Source organism: Balaenoptera acutorostrata, chromosome 2, assembly GCF_949987535.1.
Source record: "Balaenoptera acutorostrata chromosome 2, mBalAcu1.1, whole genome shotgun sequence".
NCBI classification, from domain to species: Eukaryota; Metazoa; Chordata; class Mammalia; order Artiodactyla; family Balaenopteridae; genus Balaenoptera; species Balaenoptera acutorostrata.
The window spans coordinates 67,528,954-67,550,982 of NC_080065.1; the positions used below are offsets into that span (position 1 = coordinate 67,528,954).

General features: G+C 36.6%; 1 protein-coding gene across 2 annotated transcripts in view; it reads left to right on the plus strand.

Moving 5' to 3' along the window:
• The window catches only part of MSH3 (mutS homolog 3), a 191,087-nt gene that overhangs the window by 121,195 nt on the left and 47,863 nt on the right, over positions 1-22,029 (plus strand). For both annotated transcript variants that reach the window (XM_057540254.1, XM_007179766.2), the window contains exons 18-19: positions 3,080-3,187; positions 9,703-9,814. In XM_057540254.1, the coding sequence (XP_057396237.1) occupies positions 3,080-3,187; positions 9,703-9,814 (220 nt within the window). The remainder of the gene's footprint in view (positions 1-3,079; positions 3,188-9,702; positions 9,815-22,029) is intronic.

The window sequence follows — 22,029 nt, forward strand, 5'->3', positions numbered from 1 at the left end:
GTATCAAAATGTGATGCCAATTCTGTATGTATAAACTCACTTACATGCACAGCATACAAATCTTTGTATTTTAGAAGATTAAATATATGTACTATTATTATTAATATGCTTTTTGGCCATTTGTATATCTTTGGAGAAGTGTGTGTGGTGGGGGGTTGTGTATCGTCTCAAATATTAAGTGATTAATTCTAGATGATGAGGTTACTGGAAATTTAATGCACTTTGCAGATACATGATATCAAAAGTTTCTATAATATACATGTATTACTTTCAAAATGAGAAAAATATATTAAATTTTTTATCTTAAAAAAGAGTATTGGCTGAAATTTAGCTACAGCATTTGCAACTAGAGCCCCAACTTGAGAACAGCATTGATTGTTACGGCATATTGTTTATTGAGGTGCCAGATGGTGTGAATATAATGTCATTTCAGAAATGATTAACCTCATTGAACGTGACACCAGAGGATTGAATACCAGCTATACAAAGTGTTTTTGTCTCTTACTGAGACACTAACAGTTATCCATTAGTCACATTACTTTTTATCATAATATCATAAGAAATCAAGGCTGTAAGAAAGTCTGTGAATAGAACCCTCTCTCAAAAAACTGTCTCTTTTGTGTTCTAGAAGATGGCCTGTGGATATTGAATAATCTCAATTGCAGATTCTTTAAAAATTGAATTATAATACCTCTCATACAGTCATTTGATTATTTTAGAAATTCATATGCAAATAAAAAATAAAATATTCTCCTTTTTTATTAACTTCAGATATCATTGAGCAACATTTGATAGTAAACATCTGATGGTAAACTGTCATAACAGCTTTAGAACACAAGTGTCTTAATCTGCTTCCCATGGACCCAGCAATATCTTTTGACCAGAGATTAAATCACAGTGGTTAGGTGAAGTTGTTTGGTGGCTTAGTGATAAAGTTGCACGTTGTTATGACATAAACCCAGTCTATCAGATTGTTATCTGAACTGCCCATTTTTCAGCTTGTCATTTTTCTAAGTATGAATGATCTCTTTGAAATTCAGCAAAGTGTAGCAAATAGACAAAGACCAAGAAGTCAAACAAGGCTTCTTAAGAATTATGAAGTTATGATGGTGATGTTTAAGGTTTATGATGGTTTTAAAATTTTTTTCACATGCCTTATTTATACAATTGACATGAAAAAGAACATTGTCGTCCATATCAAAATAATTACCTTCTCTCTCCTGCCTTTTTTGTTGTTAAACTGAAATGGTACTGACTGAGAGTTATGTTATTCATTTCAATCCCGGAAGTTAGAAGATCATCAGGGACAGTTACCCTCAACCTAAGGCTGTTGGGTAGTGGCAAATTAGGGTTTTAGTAGCCTGGACAGGACTTGAGAAGGATGGAGTGAGAGTAGGAAAAAATAGGCTGCTTTTTTTTTTTAAGTGCCACAGGTACTCTGACACTCAGATCCAGAGAGGCAAGAGCAGAAACTTCAAATGTGGCTGCTCTCTGGCAAAAGAGAGAGTGCCAGGATAGGAAGACCAGATGGGTCAGTAATTAGAATTAGGGGCAGAATCAGCCACAGTCCAAGGGATAGATGAGTGGTCAGATCTGAAATTGAAGCCAGACCAGAAATGACAAGGCCTGATCACAGGGCAACCACTCAGGGGTGTTACATCCGTGCAGCACGTGGCATCTTCAAAACTAAGAGTCATTTTTAAGGTGACAACTTAGTGCTCCTGTCTGATGGCAGGGGCCAGTCTCCTTTGTGTTTGGGATTTTGCACAGACTCTTAATAGTGTTAGTGGGATTCATGTTGTTTGTTTTGATTAACTTTAATTCAGGGAGAAATAGGTAAATTGTATTCATTATGCTTCATCTACTCAAAGAAGTTTAAAATATACTGTAATGTAAAAATATATTTTTCAGTTCACAAATTTTTCAATTCACAAAGTTAACACAGAAATAGAACTGGATATTTAACGTGTTGTTTCTAGTATCTGAAAAAGTCATTTACATAGAATAGATTCGTCTAATATTAAAAAATCAGAAATTACAGATTCTAAAAAATCAATGCAGTATTATAGTAATAACTAATCACATAGTAGCTTAATCTGGATGTCGTTTTCAAGCTAGGAAGCACTCTAAAAACCTTTGGATTTAAGAAGCAAACAGACTACATCTCTAAGTTTCTGAAACCCACAGTACAATAGAGAAATATTTTTTAAGAGAAGCATTCAGCATAACAGTCATCACTTTTGGGGGGATCGTCTTTAAAAGGCTATAAGGGACTCCTGTGACAAGAGATAATGGGATAATCTAAGCAAAAAAAAAAAACAACAAAGAGAAGGAAACCCCCTGGATACATTCCTATATTTTTTCTTGAATAAGTCTTTCAGTAAACGTCTTTTAAGCTTTTAGATCACCAGCTACTTAATTGGCCAAAGATTTGAGTCAGTGGCAGACCTTTCAAAAAACAAGTCTAAGATTTAATTTCTATATGAATTATTAATAAGACAACTGAAGGTTACTGAAAAAAAGTACCTTCTTGCTTGCCTTCAGCGAAACTTATTACAGTGTCAACTCTATGGGCTAGATGTTAGATAAGTAAATCAGATGGATTTGGGCTCTCTACCATCGAGAAGCTTCCAGTCAATGTGAGAGAAAGATAATAAAACTGTTATTCCTAGTTTGGATGATGCACAAAGGGAGGTTGACCCATTTGGGTAGTTGATGACATTATTTAAGCTAAATGAAAATGATCACTACATTAGTGTTCATTAGGTCCGAGTTGAAGTGTCATGGTCAGATGAAATGTGCAATAAGGTATTAATAGTAGACATCTTTGTATAGAAACTATTTTAAATATATATATTTCTTTCCAAGTGAAACAAAAAGAAGCCTCAATAATCTAGTTATTAAACAGAAAAGTAGTTCACTGTAATTTCCACCTTTCTTAACTGCTAGGTATGCTTGCTTATTTTGTTTATGCTCATCTTAGCTAATCACTTAGCTAAAGTGATTACTTATTGTGCAGCTTTTACAGGTCTAAGAAATCAATTTACTCACCTTTTTGTTGTTGTTGTTGTTTCTGTAGGAATTTCAGTGAACATTATCACTCCTTGTGTAAAGCAGTACATCACCTAGCAACTGTTGACTGCATTTTCTCCCTGGCCAAGGTCGCTAAGCAAGGAGATTACTGCAGGTAATGTGTTTTTTTATTTCTCCCCTTTTCCAGTGCTTTAGAACAGATAGAATTATTCAATTAATTTTAGTGTTTTTATTGTAAAGTATTAAAATTACTCAAATATGTTGAACTCTTGGTAAAGCTGAATGTCATACACATATAGCTTGATTTAAAATTAAGAAATTCCTTTCTTGCTGTACCATTGAGTGCAATGAAAGCAGATATTCACTATAACTAGAGGGGAATGTTACATATTTCAATTTTTAGGTTTATGTGGGTGACATTTTTATAAAGGAGCAATCCTTTCATTTGTTCGCATTCACTGGAACACTTTATGCTATGTTTAACTTTATAATTATAAAAGTCTCATTTAAATATCATCTAAATCAGATATGGGGGAGAGTTAAGGTATGATTCATTTTGAGGCAAATTGCACTCAGTTGCTCTTCCTTAAGTCCAAATCTTAAGTTTCAGCTAAATCTTTGACTCAGTGCTCTACCCTCTAGGCCCACTGGGGCACAGGGGTCCTGCTTTCCAGACTGGGGTGGCAGTCCTGTTCCCATAGCTTTGCTTGGCAAAGGTTGGGCCCCTAGGGCTCCAGGCCACCCAGCTCCCACAGAGGCTCTGTGCCTGGGCCCTGCCCATGAGGTAGGTCTCTTTGGTGGCCCCACTTCTGCTGCCGCTCTGTGCCTGAGCTCACTCTGGCAGCTCCCCCAGACCGGAATTTTGCACTGGTGGCCCTCTGTGACTCCTGTGGGCATTGCGCTATCGGGGGCTCTCTGGGGTCTCTTTTATAAGAGTACCAGCCCATTCTTGAGGGCTCTGCGCTTATGACCTAATCACCTCTTAGGGGCATGGTTTTGAATACCAGCCTGGTTTTTTGACAATTGACCTTAAACAAGTTTTGTAACCTGTCTGATCCTCAGTTTCTGCATTGACAAAATAATACCTGCCTCTTAGAAATGTTGTGCAAATTAAATGTGATAAAGACATTATGAAACTTCTAAGCAGGACCAGGTAGATGATAAACACTTAATAAACAGCAGTTGTTACTCACAGATGTTTATTCAAAAATCAGAAAGAATTAAGTACTGTAAAACTTTTTTGTCTTTAATAAAAAATATCTGAGCTTAAGGGGTTTTAGTATGTTTCATACCTATAATAATTTATTTTTTAAAAATCATTTTTCGTTTTCTGTCAATTCGCAATCTTGTCTGTCTCTTTGAACATGGTAAGCATAGTTATCTTAAAGTCTGTGTCTGATGATTCGAATATCTGTAGTCCTTGTGGGCCTGTTTCTGTTGTCTGTTGTTTCTGTTCATTTTCATTCATGTATCTCCTTGAATGCCTGGTTATTTTGATTATCTTCTAGGCATTGTATTTGAAGAATCATTTGTAGAAATAATTTGATGTTATATTTCTTCTGAAAGAGTCACATCTCAGGACACTAACGTTCTGGCATCACTTAGTCCTTATCAGGGCTTGAGGTGATTCAGAGATTCAAAGGCTCAAAGATTCAAAGGTTCAAAGATTCAGAACCTGCAGTTCTCACTTCATATGCACTCTTACGCCTGATGCGCAGCCTTTTGGTGTCTCAGTCCAGATTAAAGCTGTCCATAGTGCTCAGTGTCAGCCGTTCCCTCAGTAATTGGCAAACAGTCTCCCTGACCCTCTGTTCTACCCCAGATCCTTCCCTGGTAATTCCTTGCTGTCCTGTTAGTTGTCAGGAGCCTTCAAGTAGCTGTTTTCGGTACTTTATCCAGCCTCTTACTTGTCCTCAGTAGGATTGTTCCAAACCACCTCTTCTATCAGTAAGACAGTTTCAGGAAATGTTGCACACTAAAATACTATTCAAATTGGATACTATATATTTTATATTAAGAAAAATCCACCTGAAAAATTTAAATGAAAAATCACACCATAACCTTTAAGTAATATACTCAGTCTCTTTTTTAGAAGCCATAAAATTGAGTGTAAATAGCCATGAAATAGGAAACATTTATCTAAAATACCTTTTACTTCTACCGCATGCTAACACATATATATGGAATCTAAGAAAAAAAGAAAAAAAGGTCATGAAGAACCTAGGGGTAAGACGGGAATAAAGACACAAACCTGCTAGAGAATGGACTTGAGGATAGGCGGAGGGGGAAGGGTAAGCTGTGACAAAGTGAGAGAGTGGCATGGACATATATACACTACCAAACGTAAAATAGATAGCTAGTGGGAAGAAGCCGCATAGCACAGGGAGATCAGCTCGGTGGTTTGTTACCACCTAGAGGGGTGGGATAGGGAGGGTGGGAGGGAGGGAGACGCAAGAGGGAAGAGATATGGGAACATATGTATATGTATAACTGATTCACTTTGTTATAAAGCAGAAACTGACACACCATTGTAAAGCAATTATACTCCAATAAAGATGTTAAAAAAAATAAAAATAAATAAATAAATAAATAATACCTTTTAAACTAGTACTTAAATATCTGAAGTTTATACTCTTTTTTCCTTAGATTTCCAAGTTGTTTAAAGATTTTAGTGCATCTGAGTTATTGCAGTTAAAATTGATTATTTGGCTTCATAATTACAGTCTCTTCTTTCTAAATGCTATTAGGACATTTTATTCACTAGAGTCTAAATCTTTATGCAAAAGTTCTTACTCTAGGTCTTTCTATCCAATTCGTATTCTGGACATTATACTGTTTTATTAATATGGATTATGTCTTGTTTCCCTGGGGCATTTAAAGGAGAATGATGCAATTTTAAAAATATAAAATAAGTAAATTTGTTCAAGTTCAGTGTTTCATTCTTTTCAGGCAGAATCCAGATTTTCTCAGTTCTTTCTCTTCAGTGCCACAAAATGCCCTCAACATGATTTTCATATCTTTCTTGCTGTAACTGTCCTGTCCTAGTGTATCATCTCAGCTCTCTGAATAATCATTTGCTTCTTACTATACCAGGAAGTGTTTTGTCATTATGTAATTTTGATAGCAACAGAATAAGTCAGTGTAGATTTTGGAGCAGAACAAATCACTCAAATTTTTATTCTAAAGTGAAGACCTTCCTGGGAAATCATATCAATGTCATGAATATATGTTGATTTCACTTGGCAGAGCACTTAGAATTTTATTTTAAAACTGATATCCCTTACAGTTGGTTTCATCTTTTTTCTTTTACAGTAGATTCGTAACCCATTTAGGTAAAAATTGTATTTTAAAATTATACCCTAAAATTCAAAAACTGTCCTTTTCTTGTAATTTTAAATGTCCTTTTCCAAAGGATGATTTCGAATTGTTTACTCAGAAGATACTTTAGTGACTTTCTCTGAGACATGTGAGTGTACATTCTTGGGGTTTTGTTAGCCAGATATATTTAAGAAGAATTTAAGTATTTATATAGGAAAGTAGTATTTCTTGGTGTTTTTTTTTTTTTTTTTAAATTTATTTATTTTATTTTTGGCTGTGTTGGGTCTTCGTTTCTGTGCGAGGGCTTTCTCTAGTTGCGGCAAGTGGGGGCCACTCTTCATCGCGGTGCGCGGGCCTCTCACTATCGCGGCCTCTCTTGTTGCTGGGCAGAGGCTCCAGATGCGCAGGCTCAGTAATTGTGGCTCACGGGCCCAGTTGCCCCGCGGCATGTGGGATCTTCCCAGACCAGGGCTCGAACCCGTGTCCCCTGCATTGGCAGGCAGACTCTCAACCACTGCGCCACCAGGGAAGCCCCAATTTCTTGGTGTTTTGAGTAAGTTCAGAAATGTGCTTATATGTGAAAGTTCTGAGTCTAAGCACTCGAGGAGGTCATTGATAGGACGTTAAGATGAAAAAGACCAGCAGGTGGCCAAGAAATTGTTGAAAAGACGTTCAACCTTAGGAATCAATGATTGCAAATTAAAGCAATGAGGTCACACTGTTAAAACCTAGAAAGTTTGATAATACCAACTTTAGGTAAGGATATGAAAAGTCACCTTTCATATCCTGCTGGTGGGAGGGTAAATTGATACAGGTATCTCATCTGTTAAAAAATATGCATACCCTATGATTTGGAAATTCTGCTTCAGGAATTTCCTCTGGCTTAGAGAAACACTTGGAAATATGCACATGCACATATATATATGGGTGTTCATTGGAGCATTGTTTATAACAGTGAAAATCTAGACAGTCTAAATGTTCAACAGTGGAGAACAGCTAACTTATTATTCAGCACCTTCCAAAGAATGCTGAAGTTCTGACAAGAAATGATCCGTAATCTTCAGTATTCCATACCATCAGGGTTCACTGGACCTAATTTCAGCTTTGAGTTCTTTAAAGGTCTTCCAAAGAACAAAGAGACAATTTACCTTTTTTTTTTTTAAAGGAGAATAAAATTTATTCTGTCTTGCATTTACCAGATGGGTCCATTGGACCCTTTTATAAATCTAAGATGCATTTTGGGATCTTTAATGATTTTTATCTTGCTTATGTCTGGAATGCTTTACTATTTCATCATCCTAGGAATGATTTCATCACTGTTTATCAATTTTTCCCAGTATGCTGTAAAAGTCTAAAATAAGAAGGAAGCTGGAGAATGATGATGCAAAAATGAGATAGAAATCACTGTCACATCATTCTTCATTTTTCTCATTGTATTTTCCGAAGAGTTACATCATCTTTCAAGAAGGTATATAAGAAGACTGGAGATGCCACTCTTGTAGTTTGCTTCCAACTTTGGGTGAACACAGTTGAGAACTCAGAATTTTTCATTTCTCACCCATAATAGCAAAGAGAAAAAAACTGACGGAAGACATTTCATTGTTACTAGGTTATTCAAAACATGAATGTGAAGGGAAAGATAGCAGTGCTCTAGATACTAATGATGGTGGTGAAATTTCTTATGTAAACAAAATCTCAGATTATGAGTGTGCGGGTAATAATATCCTAGGTGCACTGTCTCCAACTCAAGAATTAGCATGTGAGTAATTTATTTATGAGGGCAAAATGAAATGTAGTATTCTTATCCAGTTTGTTATTCCAAAGGAAACACACAGCATGCAATACTTAGTGACAAGAATCAGGACCATCCTGTTTTGCTAAAAGGACGTCTGGGAGTATTCTTTTATGATATTTCTGCGCTAAAATTTTCTTGATACTGTTTGCTGGTGGATAGGTGCTGAAGGCAGGAGATTGAAAGAAAATAGATGATATAAAATAAAAGTACTCATTTGATTGATTATTCTAATAGTATTTATAAACGTAAGTGCAAAAATGTTTTGCAATTATGAAACAAAGAAGATGGCTGTCTTCTCTTTAACAAAATTATGAGCTTTAAAAGATTTCAAAAAATTCTTCAAACATTGCATTTTTGTTGCAAGTGGGAAAAGAATCAGAAATAATGATAAGCTAAAACCTATTAGAAGTGTATTGAAATCTAGAATTAGTATTTATAAATGAATATGGTCCAGGTGCATGCATGACAGCTTATGAACAGTTATTTACATTCACAGTGTGTTGCCCATTCCAAGTATATATGCCTTCGAAACCAGGAAAATATAGAATAAAAATTTGAGGTTTGCTATATTTGAATTCTTACTAAAATTTGTCATGATTTTTTTTCACTATTCTTTTATTCTCAGTTCTACAAATTATTTGTAAAATAACTTAAAAATATTTAAAAAATAAATGAAAGAGTCCATTGGACCCATATGGTAAATGGTGAAATCAGCCTTTTATATGTATTGAGGAATATTAAGGGGGAAAAAAAGTAGTTGTGGAATTGATATCTTACAGTATGATTCTTTTTTTATTTTTTAAGAAATCACAAAGCAATACAATGAGTTTATATAAACTTAAATGCAGAGAAGAAGGTTGGAAGGAGTAGACACCAAACTGCTCTCAGTGGTAACCTTTGGGGAGGAGACTGAGAGAAGGACAGTGCTCACAAGAGCTTGGATAGATAAAGCTATAGATAAAAACAGAAAGATAAAACCTTAAAAAACAAAACCAGCAAGGCAAACAAATATTTTTTATATCAAAAAAAGTGAAAGATACTAAAGACCATATAAATATGTTTCAATTAAACAGAATATGAAAATTTTAGGTCATTCTGTCCACAAGTCCAACACACAATTTTTATTAATATAATAATTAAATCTAGAAATAATTTTGCATGATTTTCTTTATTTTGCTTATTACTAAAAATGTTTTAAGTAGTAATAATCTGAACTGTAATTTTTATTAATGAAAATATTTTAGAGAATAGTAGAAAAATAAAAAATAAAAAGGGTCTTATAAAGGTAGATCTCAGTTACAGAGCCATCATAAGACTCTGCTAAAGTTTGTTCTTCAGAGCACTATAATTATAATAATTGTCTTTCCAATTCTGATTCTACAGTTGAAATTTAACTTTTATACTCAAAGCCTTATTCTGAACATATGTTCTTAAAGTCCATGTTTAAGGTTTTGTTGTGTGTCTGACAGACTGGCCACAAAAATTTTCATGCTCTTAGAGAGTTTTTTAAAGCCTGTTTCCTTGCCTTGTAAATTGAAACATGCTTCTTTTCGCAGACCAACTCTACAAGAAGAAAGGAAAATCATAATAAAAAATGGCCGGCACCCTGTGATTGATGTGCTGCTGGGAGAACAGGACCAGTATGTTCCCAATAGTACAAATTTGTTGGTAAGTACCACATCATGGCCAAAGATAAGTGAAAGATGATAACACTGATCTCAAACTTTTAAATACCAAATAACGTTTTAAAAATTTACACAAGTTTTACCTTAGGCTTTAAATCAACTAATCCTTGGCTATAGTTTTATATTCACCACCAAATATGGAATCAGTGCTATTTCCAATGAAAGATTATCCATAGAGGGAACAATTTAGCAACTAAAGGATTAGCCTTAATTAGTTATCCTTGGTAATCCAGGAAAAATATTTTATATTTATAAATGCTCGCAGATGCTAATGGGGTAGAATCATACCATGGTTTTGCAGATTCCTGTTGGTGTATAGTATAGGCTTTGTCTTGTGCTCTACTGTTTTCAGACATTCTGTGAAAGAATCACAGATGCTTCAGATAATTTCAGTGGTAAGAATTTTTGTTATATGGGCTAGAGTTCTCTTATACTACATTAATGATTTAAAATACTTATTCATTTAACACATACTTACTGAGTTCCTATTTAGCCCCAGGTAGTGAAGCAGAGTATTAGGACAGAGAGTGGAAAGCAAGACAGAAATATCCCTGCCCTTAGAGAGCTGGTGGTCTAGCAGAGAAGATAGTTTATTACAATACAGCCTGGTCAGGCTAGGGTACAGGAGACCAGGTGTCATGGAGCACGTAGGAGGCTGACCTAACCCAATGCAGGGGGAGCATTTGCGAAGTTTCCCAGGGAGGCAATATTGACTGAAGAGAGTGAGTCAGTGCAGGCCAGGGAAATGGAGAGGAGTATTCCAGGTCAGAAACCAGCATGGTAGAGTCTGGGAGTGAGACAGGGTGGGTTCAGGGAACTGAAAGATGTTGAGGAAGGTTGGGACATAGAGTGTAAAGAAAAAAGTGTCAGAAATAAGGAAGAGGCCAATTTGTTTAAAGCCGTGTTAAGGAATTTAGATTATTTTTTTTCCTAAAGGATTGAGAATACTAGCAAGAGAATGATTAAAGCTGGGGAAAAAAGTGAACTCCGTGTGTGTGTGTGTGTGTGTGTTAGTGTGTTACATAGAATTACATTGTCAAAGATAAACAGAGCCATACATTACCATACACTAATTAAAGTGGTAAGGGTAGTTTTATTCAGTAATATTATTGCATAGGGAAAAGAGTCCAGCTTGAACTGAACTCAACTTCAGTTTGTACAGAGGTGACTGGGTGTCTTAAAGGGAGAATGAGGGAGTAGGGAGGAGTGGTGGGCATGGGCAGGTTCAAGGAAGTGGGAACAGAAAAATTGAGAAAGGGGATTGGTTAGTGTGAGACCCTTCTGGGTTTATTAACTGGCAACTGTTGCCAGTACCCTCCCACAGGGACTGAGAAGGACAGTGAGAGTTATCTCCATGAATGTTTGCATTTCAATGAAATGTTTGCATTTCACGCAGCTCTAGGTGGTAGAAGATTTACCTCTTAGAGGGGCAGAGAAAGGATTTATAATTGCAAGCTTTCTGAAGTAACTGCTCTAAGAGCAGGTTCGGGGTCTATCTGCCTATCACCGTGTTTTGGCTGGAACAAGTATAAATTCTCTCTCGGCAGTGTTGTGCTTTTGTAGGCAGGCACTTTAAGGGGGACTGGGGTCATCCCAAGAATGCGGCCTTGAGCAGTTAGAAGCTCTGCTGGCTTTTGTTCTGGTCTCTTAGTGGGGAGGGTAAATGAAATCATTTGTGCTGAGAGGGTTGCAGTTGTTATAGACCAAGGTTGGGGCCTAGTCAAGAAGAGGGCTCAGGGGAGGCTGACTAGAATTTAGTCAAGGAGGGAGTCTTTGTCAGTACAGAGGAAAATTATCTGGTGATGACATGAAAGAATTAATATGTAGGGAATAAGTTAAGTGAGAGAGATTGTATCAGAGAATGAGATGCCTGACTTCAGGATTTCAAAGGTAGTGTTCTGGGTGAGGGCAAGATCCTAGGTATGGCCGTGGAAGGTGAGTAGCGGAAGTGGAGAAGGTCTTCGGAGATGAGGGGATCAGGGAACACCATTTGAGAAAAAGGCAACCATATGCACATTGAAATCATATAAAACAACGGGATTGGTAGTGGAAGGTGAAGGTGGTCCAGGTGTCAGAGATTCCGAGGGATGGAGACTGGTGACCTGGAGGTAGATGTAGATGCCTGTGGTGAAGACACGTAGAGATGGTAAAGCCCTGAGGAAGCAGATATGGGAGAACGTTTGAACCCTGAGATACATGTGACAGGATGTGGCAAAAAGCTCATCCTTGAAATGAGAGGACTGCAGGGGAATAACAGCCAGCTTTCAGTCTAAGTCAACGTATGAAGGAAATATTAAGCAACGAAGTTAGAAACATAGACGTATTGGGGAATTTTTCAGAGGATAGTGAGAACATTGAAATGTAGGGGAGCAGTTGGAAATTAGGTCAGAGAAAGGAAGCCCAGAAGAGCAAGGGAGTTGGGAATATCACAGAGTATTCCATCTTGGGCTGTGAGCAAGGGTGACAGAGATGTGCGCCTGGTGAATTCGGTTGACCACAAGGGTGGTGAGTGAAAGGAAATGCTTTGAATTACATCTAGTTTAATGATACATTCTGATATTGCCGACTAAAAAAATGCACAATGTGAGAGTTGTGAGTTAATTTTTATATGGGAGAAAATGAGGGCTATAGCCTGGGAGACAGCATTTCAGATAGCTCAGAGAAACTGCTCCAAAGAGGTAGGGGAGAAGGTCAGTGTTACGTATGATTTTAGTGAAGGGGGTGCGTGCAGTCAAGCACACGTTTTGGCGGAGGCTTGCTGCTAGTCACAGGAGCAGGTGTCACCATTAATGATTTTAGTGCTTTTCTAGATATGAGGAGGTGCAAGAATTGGGCTCAAAAGTGTTCTCCTGAAAATATCTAACTATCTGAAGACCTGTTCTGCCAGTTATTCCCAGAGCACAGAGTGCCTTATTCCTGATCTCCACCCTGAACTCCTTCCAGGGTGTGTTGAAGGTCAGCGGCTGCAGTGGTTTGTGACTTAGTCCTTGTAGAGGCAGATGGCAAGTGGCAATTTTTAGTTGGCAATATCATACAAAGACTTGTAGGAGTACATAACCAGATCCCCAGTGTCTGTAAACATGTTTATTCTCATTAGGGAATTTGTAAGTTACTTAATTTATCAAGCCAAGTTAATAAGTACTTGGAAGTACTTACTACAGGAAGTCTCTGTGAACATAAGAATTTCTTTTTCAGTTTCCATAATACCAGTAGGGTGTAGCTTTTCTTGAGAAAGTTGTACCATATAGTACCTTGGTTTACTTATAAATCACTTGAAACATCATTTCCTGTTGTTATTCCCATCCCCCAAAACACCAACCAAAACACCAATCAACTATGTTATTCTTGACATTGAATTTGTTTTTTCCTTTTTTATTCTTTTTTCCCCCTCTTTTAAATAATGTATTACACTATTTAAAAAAGCAAGATTTGAGAAACTAAATTAGCCTAATTACAGGAATGTTTCAAAGAAACACTGAACTCTTACTTTTAAATTTTTACAAAATAAGTGGAGTGATTTATTCCAGCAAGCACCTCAGAATATTCCAGAATATTCATTTCTTTTACATATGCTTTTTCTAACTTGAGTAGGAGTTGATATAGAACTGTTGCTATGGTGAAGTGCATTCTTTTTTGCAGGGTATAAATTTCTATATAGGGATACTGTTGCAAAAGAACTTACTATGTAAAACTCAATTTTAAATATTTTATAGGTGTTAATTATAAAATATACTCTGAAAATAATTTCCTGAAAGTCAAGTGGTATCGTTGCTTTTGATAGTCATGTAATTTTAAGAAATGGTCTTTTGCACATGTAATTATACTTTTCTGAATTTTGTATTATATGAACTCATTGTAATGCTTCTAAACAAGCCAACTTACTGCCCGCTTTTCCTGAACCGGTTTTAAGAATACTCATTTTTTTTCACATCTCACAATCTTGCATTGATTTATGAATTTTTTACTAGCATTGTTTTATGAATATTTTATTCGTACAGATTTTGACGCAGTTACTTTGTGTCAATATTGTGCTTGATTTCAGGCTTACAAAGAAGAGACACAATACCTCTCTAATCTGGTGGGAGATAGATCCAATTAAATTAACACCGATGGAGTACTTATAAAGGCTATGAGGGAACTAACAGATTATCCAGTAGAAAAATTGGCAACAGACTTCAACAGGCATTTCAAAGTAGAGGATATCCGAATGGTCAATAAACAAACTAACTTTTTTTTTTTAACGTGCTACGTTGGGTTTTCTGGCAGGAATATAGCAAAGAATCAGATAGAAAGGAACTGTGACTTTGAGGTGCTTGTGGGACATTTGGTGGAGATCCCAATGTGAAGGTGGATATAAAAGCCAGGAGAGAGGGCTGAGCTGGAGTTAGGGATTTAAGAATCATCACGATGCATGTACAGGGAGTTCAGATTCTGGGTCTGTCACTCAGGGAGATTGTATAAAAATGTAAAGAAGGCTGAAGAAAAAGCCCTCTCAGGCGTGACATAGAAGGAGTCATTTCACTGAAAGTGGGTTTAGCTGAAGAGAATTTTTCAAGTTATCTTTTAAATATATCCCTACCTAATTTTTAGCATTCAGTTATTGTTTCATCTGAACATCAAAAAAATAGAAATACAAAAAATTTTAAAAAACAAGGTGCTATTGTATATTCCTTTTTATCCTTTAAGACCTAGCTCTGCCTCCTCTTCTAGGAAACCTTGTTTGACTTCTACAAGCACAATTGAAAGGAATATGCTTTTAAACCCTCCTTTTTTGGTTCCCTTCCCTGACTCATTACATAATCTGAGTATTTGTAGACTTAGCAGCCACTGGATCTGCCCACCTCCAGTTTATTCTCCACTCTGCAGCCACAGGGCTTTTCCTAACCTGTCATATCACTCCCTTATTTGAATTAATGCTTAAAATTCCAGTCGTATAGTTCCCAACGTACTGTGCCACTAAGGGACTTGGCAGATGGTCTTCCCTCTGCCTAGAATGTCATCTTCCCCCACACCGTCCGCACCCACCTCCCACACACCCATCTCCCACCCCACACGCCCTCCAGCTCCTGCTTTTCTTTAAGTCTGGTCCTGGTGTCATATCCCGTACTAAGGCTTCCCTACCAAAGCTGGGATGGGTACCCCTGTCACATACCCACAGCACTGTGTATTTCTCCCCAGTTTAGTCTTTATGCCACTAAATTGTAATTGCCTTTTTTTGGTTTGTGGTTCCCAGTGGATTATAAGCTTGAAGAGAACAGGGACTTTGCTTCTCTGCTTTAGTTATAATCCTACTGTCAATCACGGCTCTCTGGCACATAGCAGGCGTCTAATCAGATTTGTTAAATAAGGATTAACTTGAAGTCTTGAGCAGTCTCCAAGTCTTACTCCAAATCTGTGCTTTTTTCTTCTTCACAAAATGTTATTTTTCAGGATGTTATTTGGGAAGTTCACAACTTACACAGTAATTATACTGTAGAACTAGAAAGGGACATTAGGGATCATTTAGTGTAACCACCTCTTCATACTTGTGAGTAAACCAAGGCCCAGAAAGGGGAGTTGACTGCCAGGGGTTACCCAAGTTGAATAGTCTTGAACTGTTTCCCAAAACATGAAAGTATGCTAAGGCAAGCCAGTGCTTTCCAACCTTTTTCACTTCGCAGCACACTAACGACATGATGCTAGTGCTGGTACACTGGAATAAAAGGAGAAGGAAGAGGTTGTTCAGAGCAAAAAGAGGTCGTCCCGGGGGCTCTGACTGCCCCAGCTCCACCTGCCACTTTGAGGGTCAGCATCTTGGAACACCTGTAACCTGTGAGGCAGAGCAAGACAGTTTGCCAAGACATACTGTTACCAACCAGGGTTCTTAGCCTCCTTAATCAATAGAAATTGATAAGAGGCCAAACAAGAAATTCAGGCAAGGCTTTATTGGGGCCCCTGCCTCAGCAACAAGGAGCAAGAACAGGCAACAGTTTCTCTGGCTCACTCAGGGAGGCCAAGCTGGTTCCTTATATGGGGTGAGGGTAGGGATGCATCCAGGGGATGGGCTGGAGAGTGGCTTAGGTGGTTTGCCCACCCCCTTGGCGGTGCTGTATGCAGGGGGCATGCTCAGTACCCTGCTTTTGCTCCTGGCTCTTCAGAAGTCGCAGTTCGGTTTTTGGTCTCTTTGTATGTTGTTGTCCAAAATTTGCCCCAACTGCACGTGCATGCAGTTGTTTTTAGTCTCATATAATTTCTTTGTATTTTGTTTCTTGAGGAGACATTTGTCCAGGTGCAAGCACTGCAGCAAAGGGTCCCAGGTCCCAGCCTGTCTCAGTACTGCTTGGGAAACGCCACCATAACCCACAGCAGTCTCAGGATTGTTTGCTTTTTAAACCAAATGACTTCATAATGGATGGATTTTTTATAGCAGTCCAAGGTGGAGTTTTTAGTTCGATCATGGTTTTGTTTTTTTTTTTAATATAAATTTACCTTTTTGGGAGGGAGAAAGGGAAAAGTGTGGTTGGTGGCTTCTAAGTTTGTAAGAGGGAGGAAAATGAGTCAAATATGCACAGCAGGAAGATTCCCAGGAAGTGCTCGAACCCTGTGGATCTCTGTAACCCAAGGGAAATCCACAGCCCAAGTATTCTAGAGTGGGGCAGGATGGACACTAGAATCCTGGTCACAGTCTCTTACTCTGAGATCAAGAAGGTGCCTTAGAACCTACTACCATGTGGGCACATAGTAGGAGCTCACATATTTGTTACAAGAATGATACTTGAAACTAGTCAAGTTGAGGTAGTGTGGGAGGAGAGCAAAGACCACAAACTTTCCATTTCCTCTCTTCTCCCAGAACAAATATTCCCAGAAATGCTTGTTTTGTCTATATAAATGTTAAAAGAGTGATTACAATAATGTGCATACCCTGTTGACTTTGTACCTAATGACAAAGCAGAACAACAATAATGCATACCATAAAATATGTTTGAGTTGTAAGCTTAATTTAATTCTATGGCTAGATTATCCTCATGATTCTGCTATAAATGTGTTTTCTTTTTAATTGAAGTATAGTTGACTTACAGTATTATATTAATTTCAGGTGTATAATATATTGATTCAGTATTTTTATAGATTATTCTCCATTTAAATTTGTTACAAAATAATAGCTATATTTCCCTGTGCTGTACAATATAGCCTTGTAGCTTCTTTATTTTACACATAGTAATTTGTATCTCTTAATTCACTACACCTGTCTTGCCATTCCCCTGTTCCCTCTCCCCACTGCTAACCACTAGTTTGTTCTCTATAACTGTGAGTCAATTTCTATTTTGTTATATTCCTTCATTTGCTTTACTTTTTAGATTCCACATGTAAGTGATAACAAAATATTTGTCTTTCTCTGTCTGACTTATTTCACTAAGTGTAATACTCTCTAGGTCCATCCACATTGTTACAAATGGCAGAATTTCATTCTTTTTTATGGCTTAGTATTATTCCATTATATGTATATATACCACATCTTCTTTATCCATTCATCTGTTGATGGGCACTTAGGTCGCTTCCATATCTTGGCTATGGTAAATAATGCTGCTATGAACATTGTGGTGCATGTATCTTTTCAAATTAGTGTTTTTTGTTTTCTTCAGATGCATACCCAGCAGTGGAATTGCTGGATCATATGGTAGTTTTATTTTTAGTTTTTTGAGGAACCTCCATACTATTTTCCATAGTGACTACACCAATTTACACTCCCACCAACAGTGTAAATGGGTTGCCTTTTTCAACATCCTCACCAATATTTTTTATTTGTAGACTTTTTGATGATAGCCATTCTGACAGCTGTGAGGTGATATCTCATTGTGGTTTTGATTTACATTTCTCTAATGATTAGTGATGTTGAGCATCTTTTCATGTGCCTGTTGGCCATCATATATCTTCTTTGGAAAACTGTCTATTCAGGTCTTCTGCCCATTTTTTAATCTGGTTGTTTGTGGTTTTGATGCTGAGTTGTTTATATATTTTGTATATTAATTCCTTATTGGTCATATCATTTGTAAATATTTTCTCCCATTCAGTAGGTTGTCTTTTTGTATTGTTGATGGTTTTCTGTGCTGTGCAAAAGCTTTTAGGTTTAATTAGGTCCCATTTGTTTCTTTTTGCTTTTGTTTCTTTTGCCTTAGGAAACTGATCCCCAAAAATACTGCTATGATTTATGAAGTTTTATGGTTTCAGATCTTTAATCCATTTTGAGTTTATTTTTATATATGTTATCATAAAATGTTACAATTTCATTCTTTTAAATGTAGTTGTTCAGTTTTCCCAGCACCACTTATTGAAGAGATTGTCTTTTCTCCATTGTATATTCTTGTCTCCTTTGTTGTAAATTAATTGATCATCAGTGTGTGGGTTTATTTCAGTGCTCTCCACTCTGTTCCATTGATCTTTGTGTCTATTTTTGTGCCAGTACCATGCTGTGTTGATTACTGTAGCTTTGTAGTATTGTCTGAAGTCTGGGAGGGTGATACCTCCAGCTTTGTTCTCTTTTTTCAAGATTGCTTTGGCAACTAGGGGTCTTTTATGGTTCCATATAAATTTTAACATTATTTGTTCTAGTTCTGTGAAAAATGTCATGGGTATTTTGATAGGAATTGCATTAAATCTGCAGATTGCTTTGGGTATTATGGACATTTTAACAATATTTTTTCCAGTCCATGAACACAGGATATCTTTCCATTTCTTTGTATCACCTTCATTTTCCTTCATTAATGTTTTATAGATTTCAGAGTATAGGTCTTTCACTTCCTTGGTTAGGTTTATTCCTAGGTATTTTTTTCTTTTTGGTGCGATGTTAAATGGATTGTTTTCTTGCTTTTCTCTTTCTGATAGTTCACTATTCATGTATAGAAAAGCAACTGATTTTTGTATATTAGTCTTGTATCTTGCAACTTTACTGAATTCATTTATTAGTTTTAATAGTTTTTTGGTGGAGACTTTAGGGTTTTCTATATATAGTATTATGTCATCTGCAAATAGTGACAGTTTTACTTATTTTCTTACAATTTGGATGCCTTTTATTTGTTTTTCTTGTGTGATTGCTGTGGCTTGGTCTTCCAATATTATGTTAAATAGAAGTGGTGAGAGTCGGCATCCTTGTCTTGTTCCTGATTTTAGAGGGGAAGCTTTTAGCTTTTCACTGTTGAGTATAATGTTAGCTGTGGGTTTATCATATATGGCCTTTAATATGTTGAGATATGTTCCCTATATACCTACTTTGAGAGTTTTTATCATGAATGGATTTTGTCAAATGCTTTTTCTGTGTCTATTGAGATGATCATGTGATTTTTATCCTTCCTTTTGTTAATGTGGTATATCACATTGATTTTGTGAATATTGAATCATCCTTAGGCCCCTGAAGTAAATCCAACTTCATCATGGTATATGACCCTTTTTATATATTGTTGGATTTGGTTTGCTAATATTTTATTGAGGATTTTTGCATCTATATTCATCTTGGATATTGGCCTATAATTTTCTTTTCTTTTTTTGTAGTGTCTTTGGTTTTGGTATCAGGATAATGGTGGCCTTATAGAATGAATTTGGGAGTGTTCTGTCATCTTCAGTTTTTTTTGGAATAGTTTGAGAAAGATAGGTGTTTGCTCTTCTGTGTATGTTTGGTAGAATTCCCCTTTGAAGCCATCTGGTCTGGGCTTTTGTTCACTGAGAGGTTTTTTAAATTACAAATTCAATTTCACTACCAGTAATTATATGTTCAGTTTCACTACTAGTGATCATTTGTTCAGATTTCTTCTTGATTCAGTTTTGGAAGGTTGTCTCTTTCTAGAAATTTGTCCATTTCTTCTAGGTTGTCCATTTTGTTGGCATATAACTGTTCATAGTATTCTCCTATGATTTTTTGTATCTCTGTGATATCAATTATTATTTCTCTTCTTTCTTATTTATTTGGGCCCTCTCTCTTTTTTTTCCTTAATGAGGTTTATCAATTTTGTTTATCTTTTCAAAAAATCAGCTCTTGGTTTCATTGATCTTTTCTATTTTGGGGAGGGTGGTTGTCTCTATTTTATTCATTTCCTCTCTGATCTGTATTATTTCCTTCCTTCTTCTGACTTTGACCTTTGTTCTTCTTTTTCTAATTCCTTTAGATGGTAGGTTAGCTTGTTTATGTAACATTTTTCTTGTTTCTTGGGGTAGGTGTGTATTGCCATAAACATACCTCTTGTAGCTGCTCTTGCTACATCCTATAGATTTTGGAGTGTTGCATTTCCATTTTCATTTGTCTCAAGGTATTTTCTGATTACCTCTTTGGTTCCTTCATTGACCCATTGGTGTCTTAGTAGCATGTTGTTTAGTCTCTGTGTGTTTGTGTTTCTCCCATTTTTCTTCCTGTAATTGATTTTTAGTTTCATATGGTTGTGATTGAGAAATGCTTGATATAATTTCTACCCTCTTAAGTTTGTTGAGGCTTATTTTATGGCCTAGCATGAGAACATTCCATGTGCAGTGAAAAGAATGTGTATTCTACTGTTTTTGCATAGAATGTCCTGTAGATACTAAGCCCAGCTGGTCTAATGTGTCATTGGAGACCACTGTTTCCTAATTGCTTTTCTGTATGAATGATCTGTGCATCGATGTAAGTGGGTGTTAAAGTTCCCTACTATTATTATATTATTGTCAATTTCTCCTTTTATGTCTGTTAGTATTTGCTTTATATACTTAGGTGCTCCTCTGTTAGGTTCATGTATGTTAGTGAGTGTTATAGCCTCTTCTTGTATTGATTCCTTTATCACTATATAATGCCCTTTTTTTGGTCTTTTGTTATAGACATTGTTTTAGAGTCTATTTTGTCTGATATAAATATTGCTACCTCCACTTTCTTGTTGTTTCATTTGCATGCAATACCTTCTTCCCACCCTGACTTTCAGTCTGTGTGTTTCTTTAGCTTTGAAGTAAGTCTCCTGTAGGCAGCATATAGATGGGTCCTTTTTAAAAAAATCTCAGTAGCTACACTATGTCTTTTGACTGGAGCATTTAGTTCATTGACATTTAAATTGATTATTGATAGGTATGTACTTATTGGCATTGCCATTTTGTTACTTGTTTTCTGGTTGTTTTTGTAGCTCTTCTCTGTTCTTTTATTATTATTTTAGTTGCTTCCCTTTTGGCTTGATGATTTTTCTTTAGTGGTATGCTTGTGTTCTTTTCTCTCTAGTTTTTGTTTATTTATTGTAGGTTTTTGATTTGTGGTTACCTTGGGGTTTATTTATGTTGACCTATAACTATATCTACTTGTTTTAAATTGGTAGTCATTCAAGTTCAAACACATTCTAAAAGATGTGTTTGAACAATTTTTTACTCCCCCGTTAGAGGACAGTGGGAATGAAAAGTCCCACCAAACTGAGAAGGCATCTTGAGACCAAATGATGAGGCAGGGAGCCCCATATAATCAATGGGTCAGTTTATTATAGGGTAACTTACTCACAGGGTGTGATTGGGATTGAGGAGACAATGATACAGAGGCATTCGTAGGTGCAGTCTGCACTGCCAAGGGGCCATTGGGACAATTTTATAATTGACCTAGGGTGTGGGGGATAGGTGCTTGGAAACAGAATGTGCATTCCTAAATTAAATTTATGAATGGGTAACTAGTCTTGTGGGCACTAGGAATACATCAGTGAAGGTTTTCATCATTGTTTGGGGACTAACAGAGCATAGAGGCCACCTGATCCTAATTATTATTAAACAATATCTGTTAACTCAAAGCCCTTAACAACAGAGAAGTGATTTACTGCATAGTACAGTCCTGGGTAGCGTCAGTGGAAGGACAGGAGAGACTCTAAGGGCCCAAGATGGCATCAGTTAGGCTAACAGCTATATATCCCCTCTCCCACATTTTGTGTTTTTGATGTCATATTTTACATTTTCATGTCTATCCCTTTACTGTTCATTGTAGTTATAGTTCCTTTTACAATTTTTTGTCTTTTAATCTCACACTAGCTTATTTAAGTGGTTGATCCTCAGCTTTTACCATATATTTGCCTTTACTAGTGGGATTTTCCTTTTCTATAGATACTTGCTTCATGTTATAGTCTCTTCCACTTAGAGAAGACCTTTTAACAGTTCTTTAGGGTAGGTTTAGTATTGATAAACTCTTAGTTTTTGCTTGTCTGAGAAGTTCTTTATCTCTCCTTCAGTTCTAAATGATAA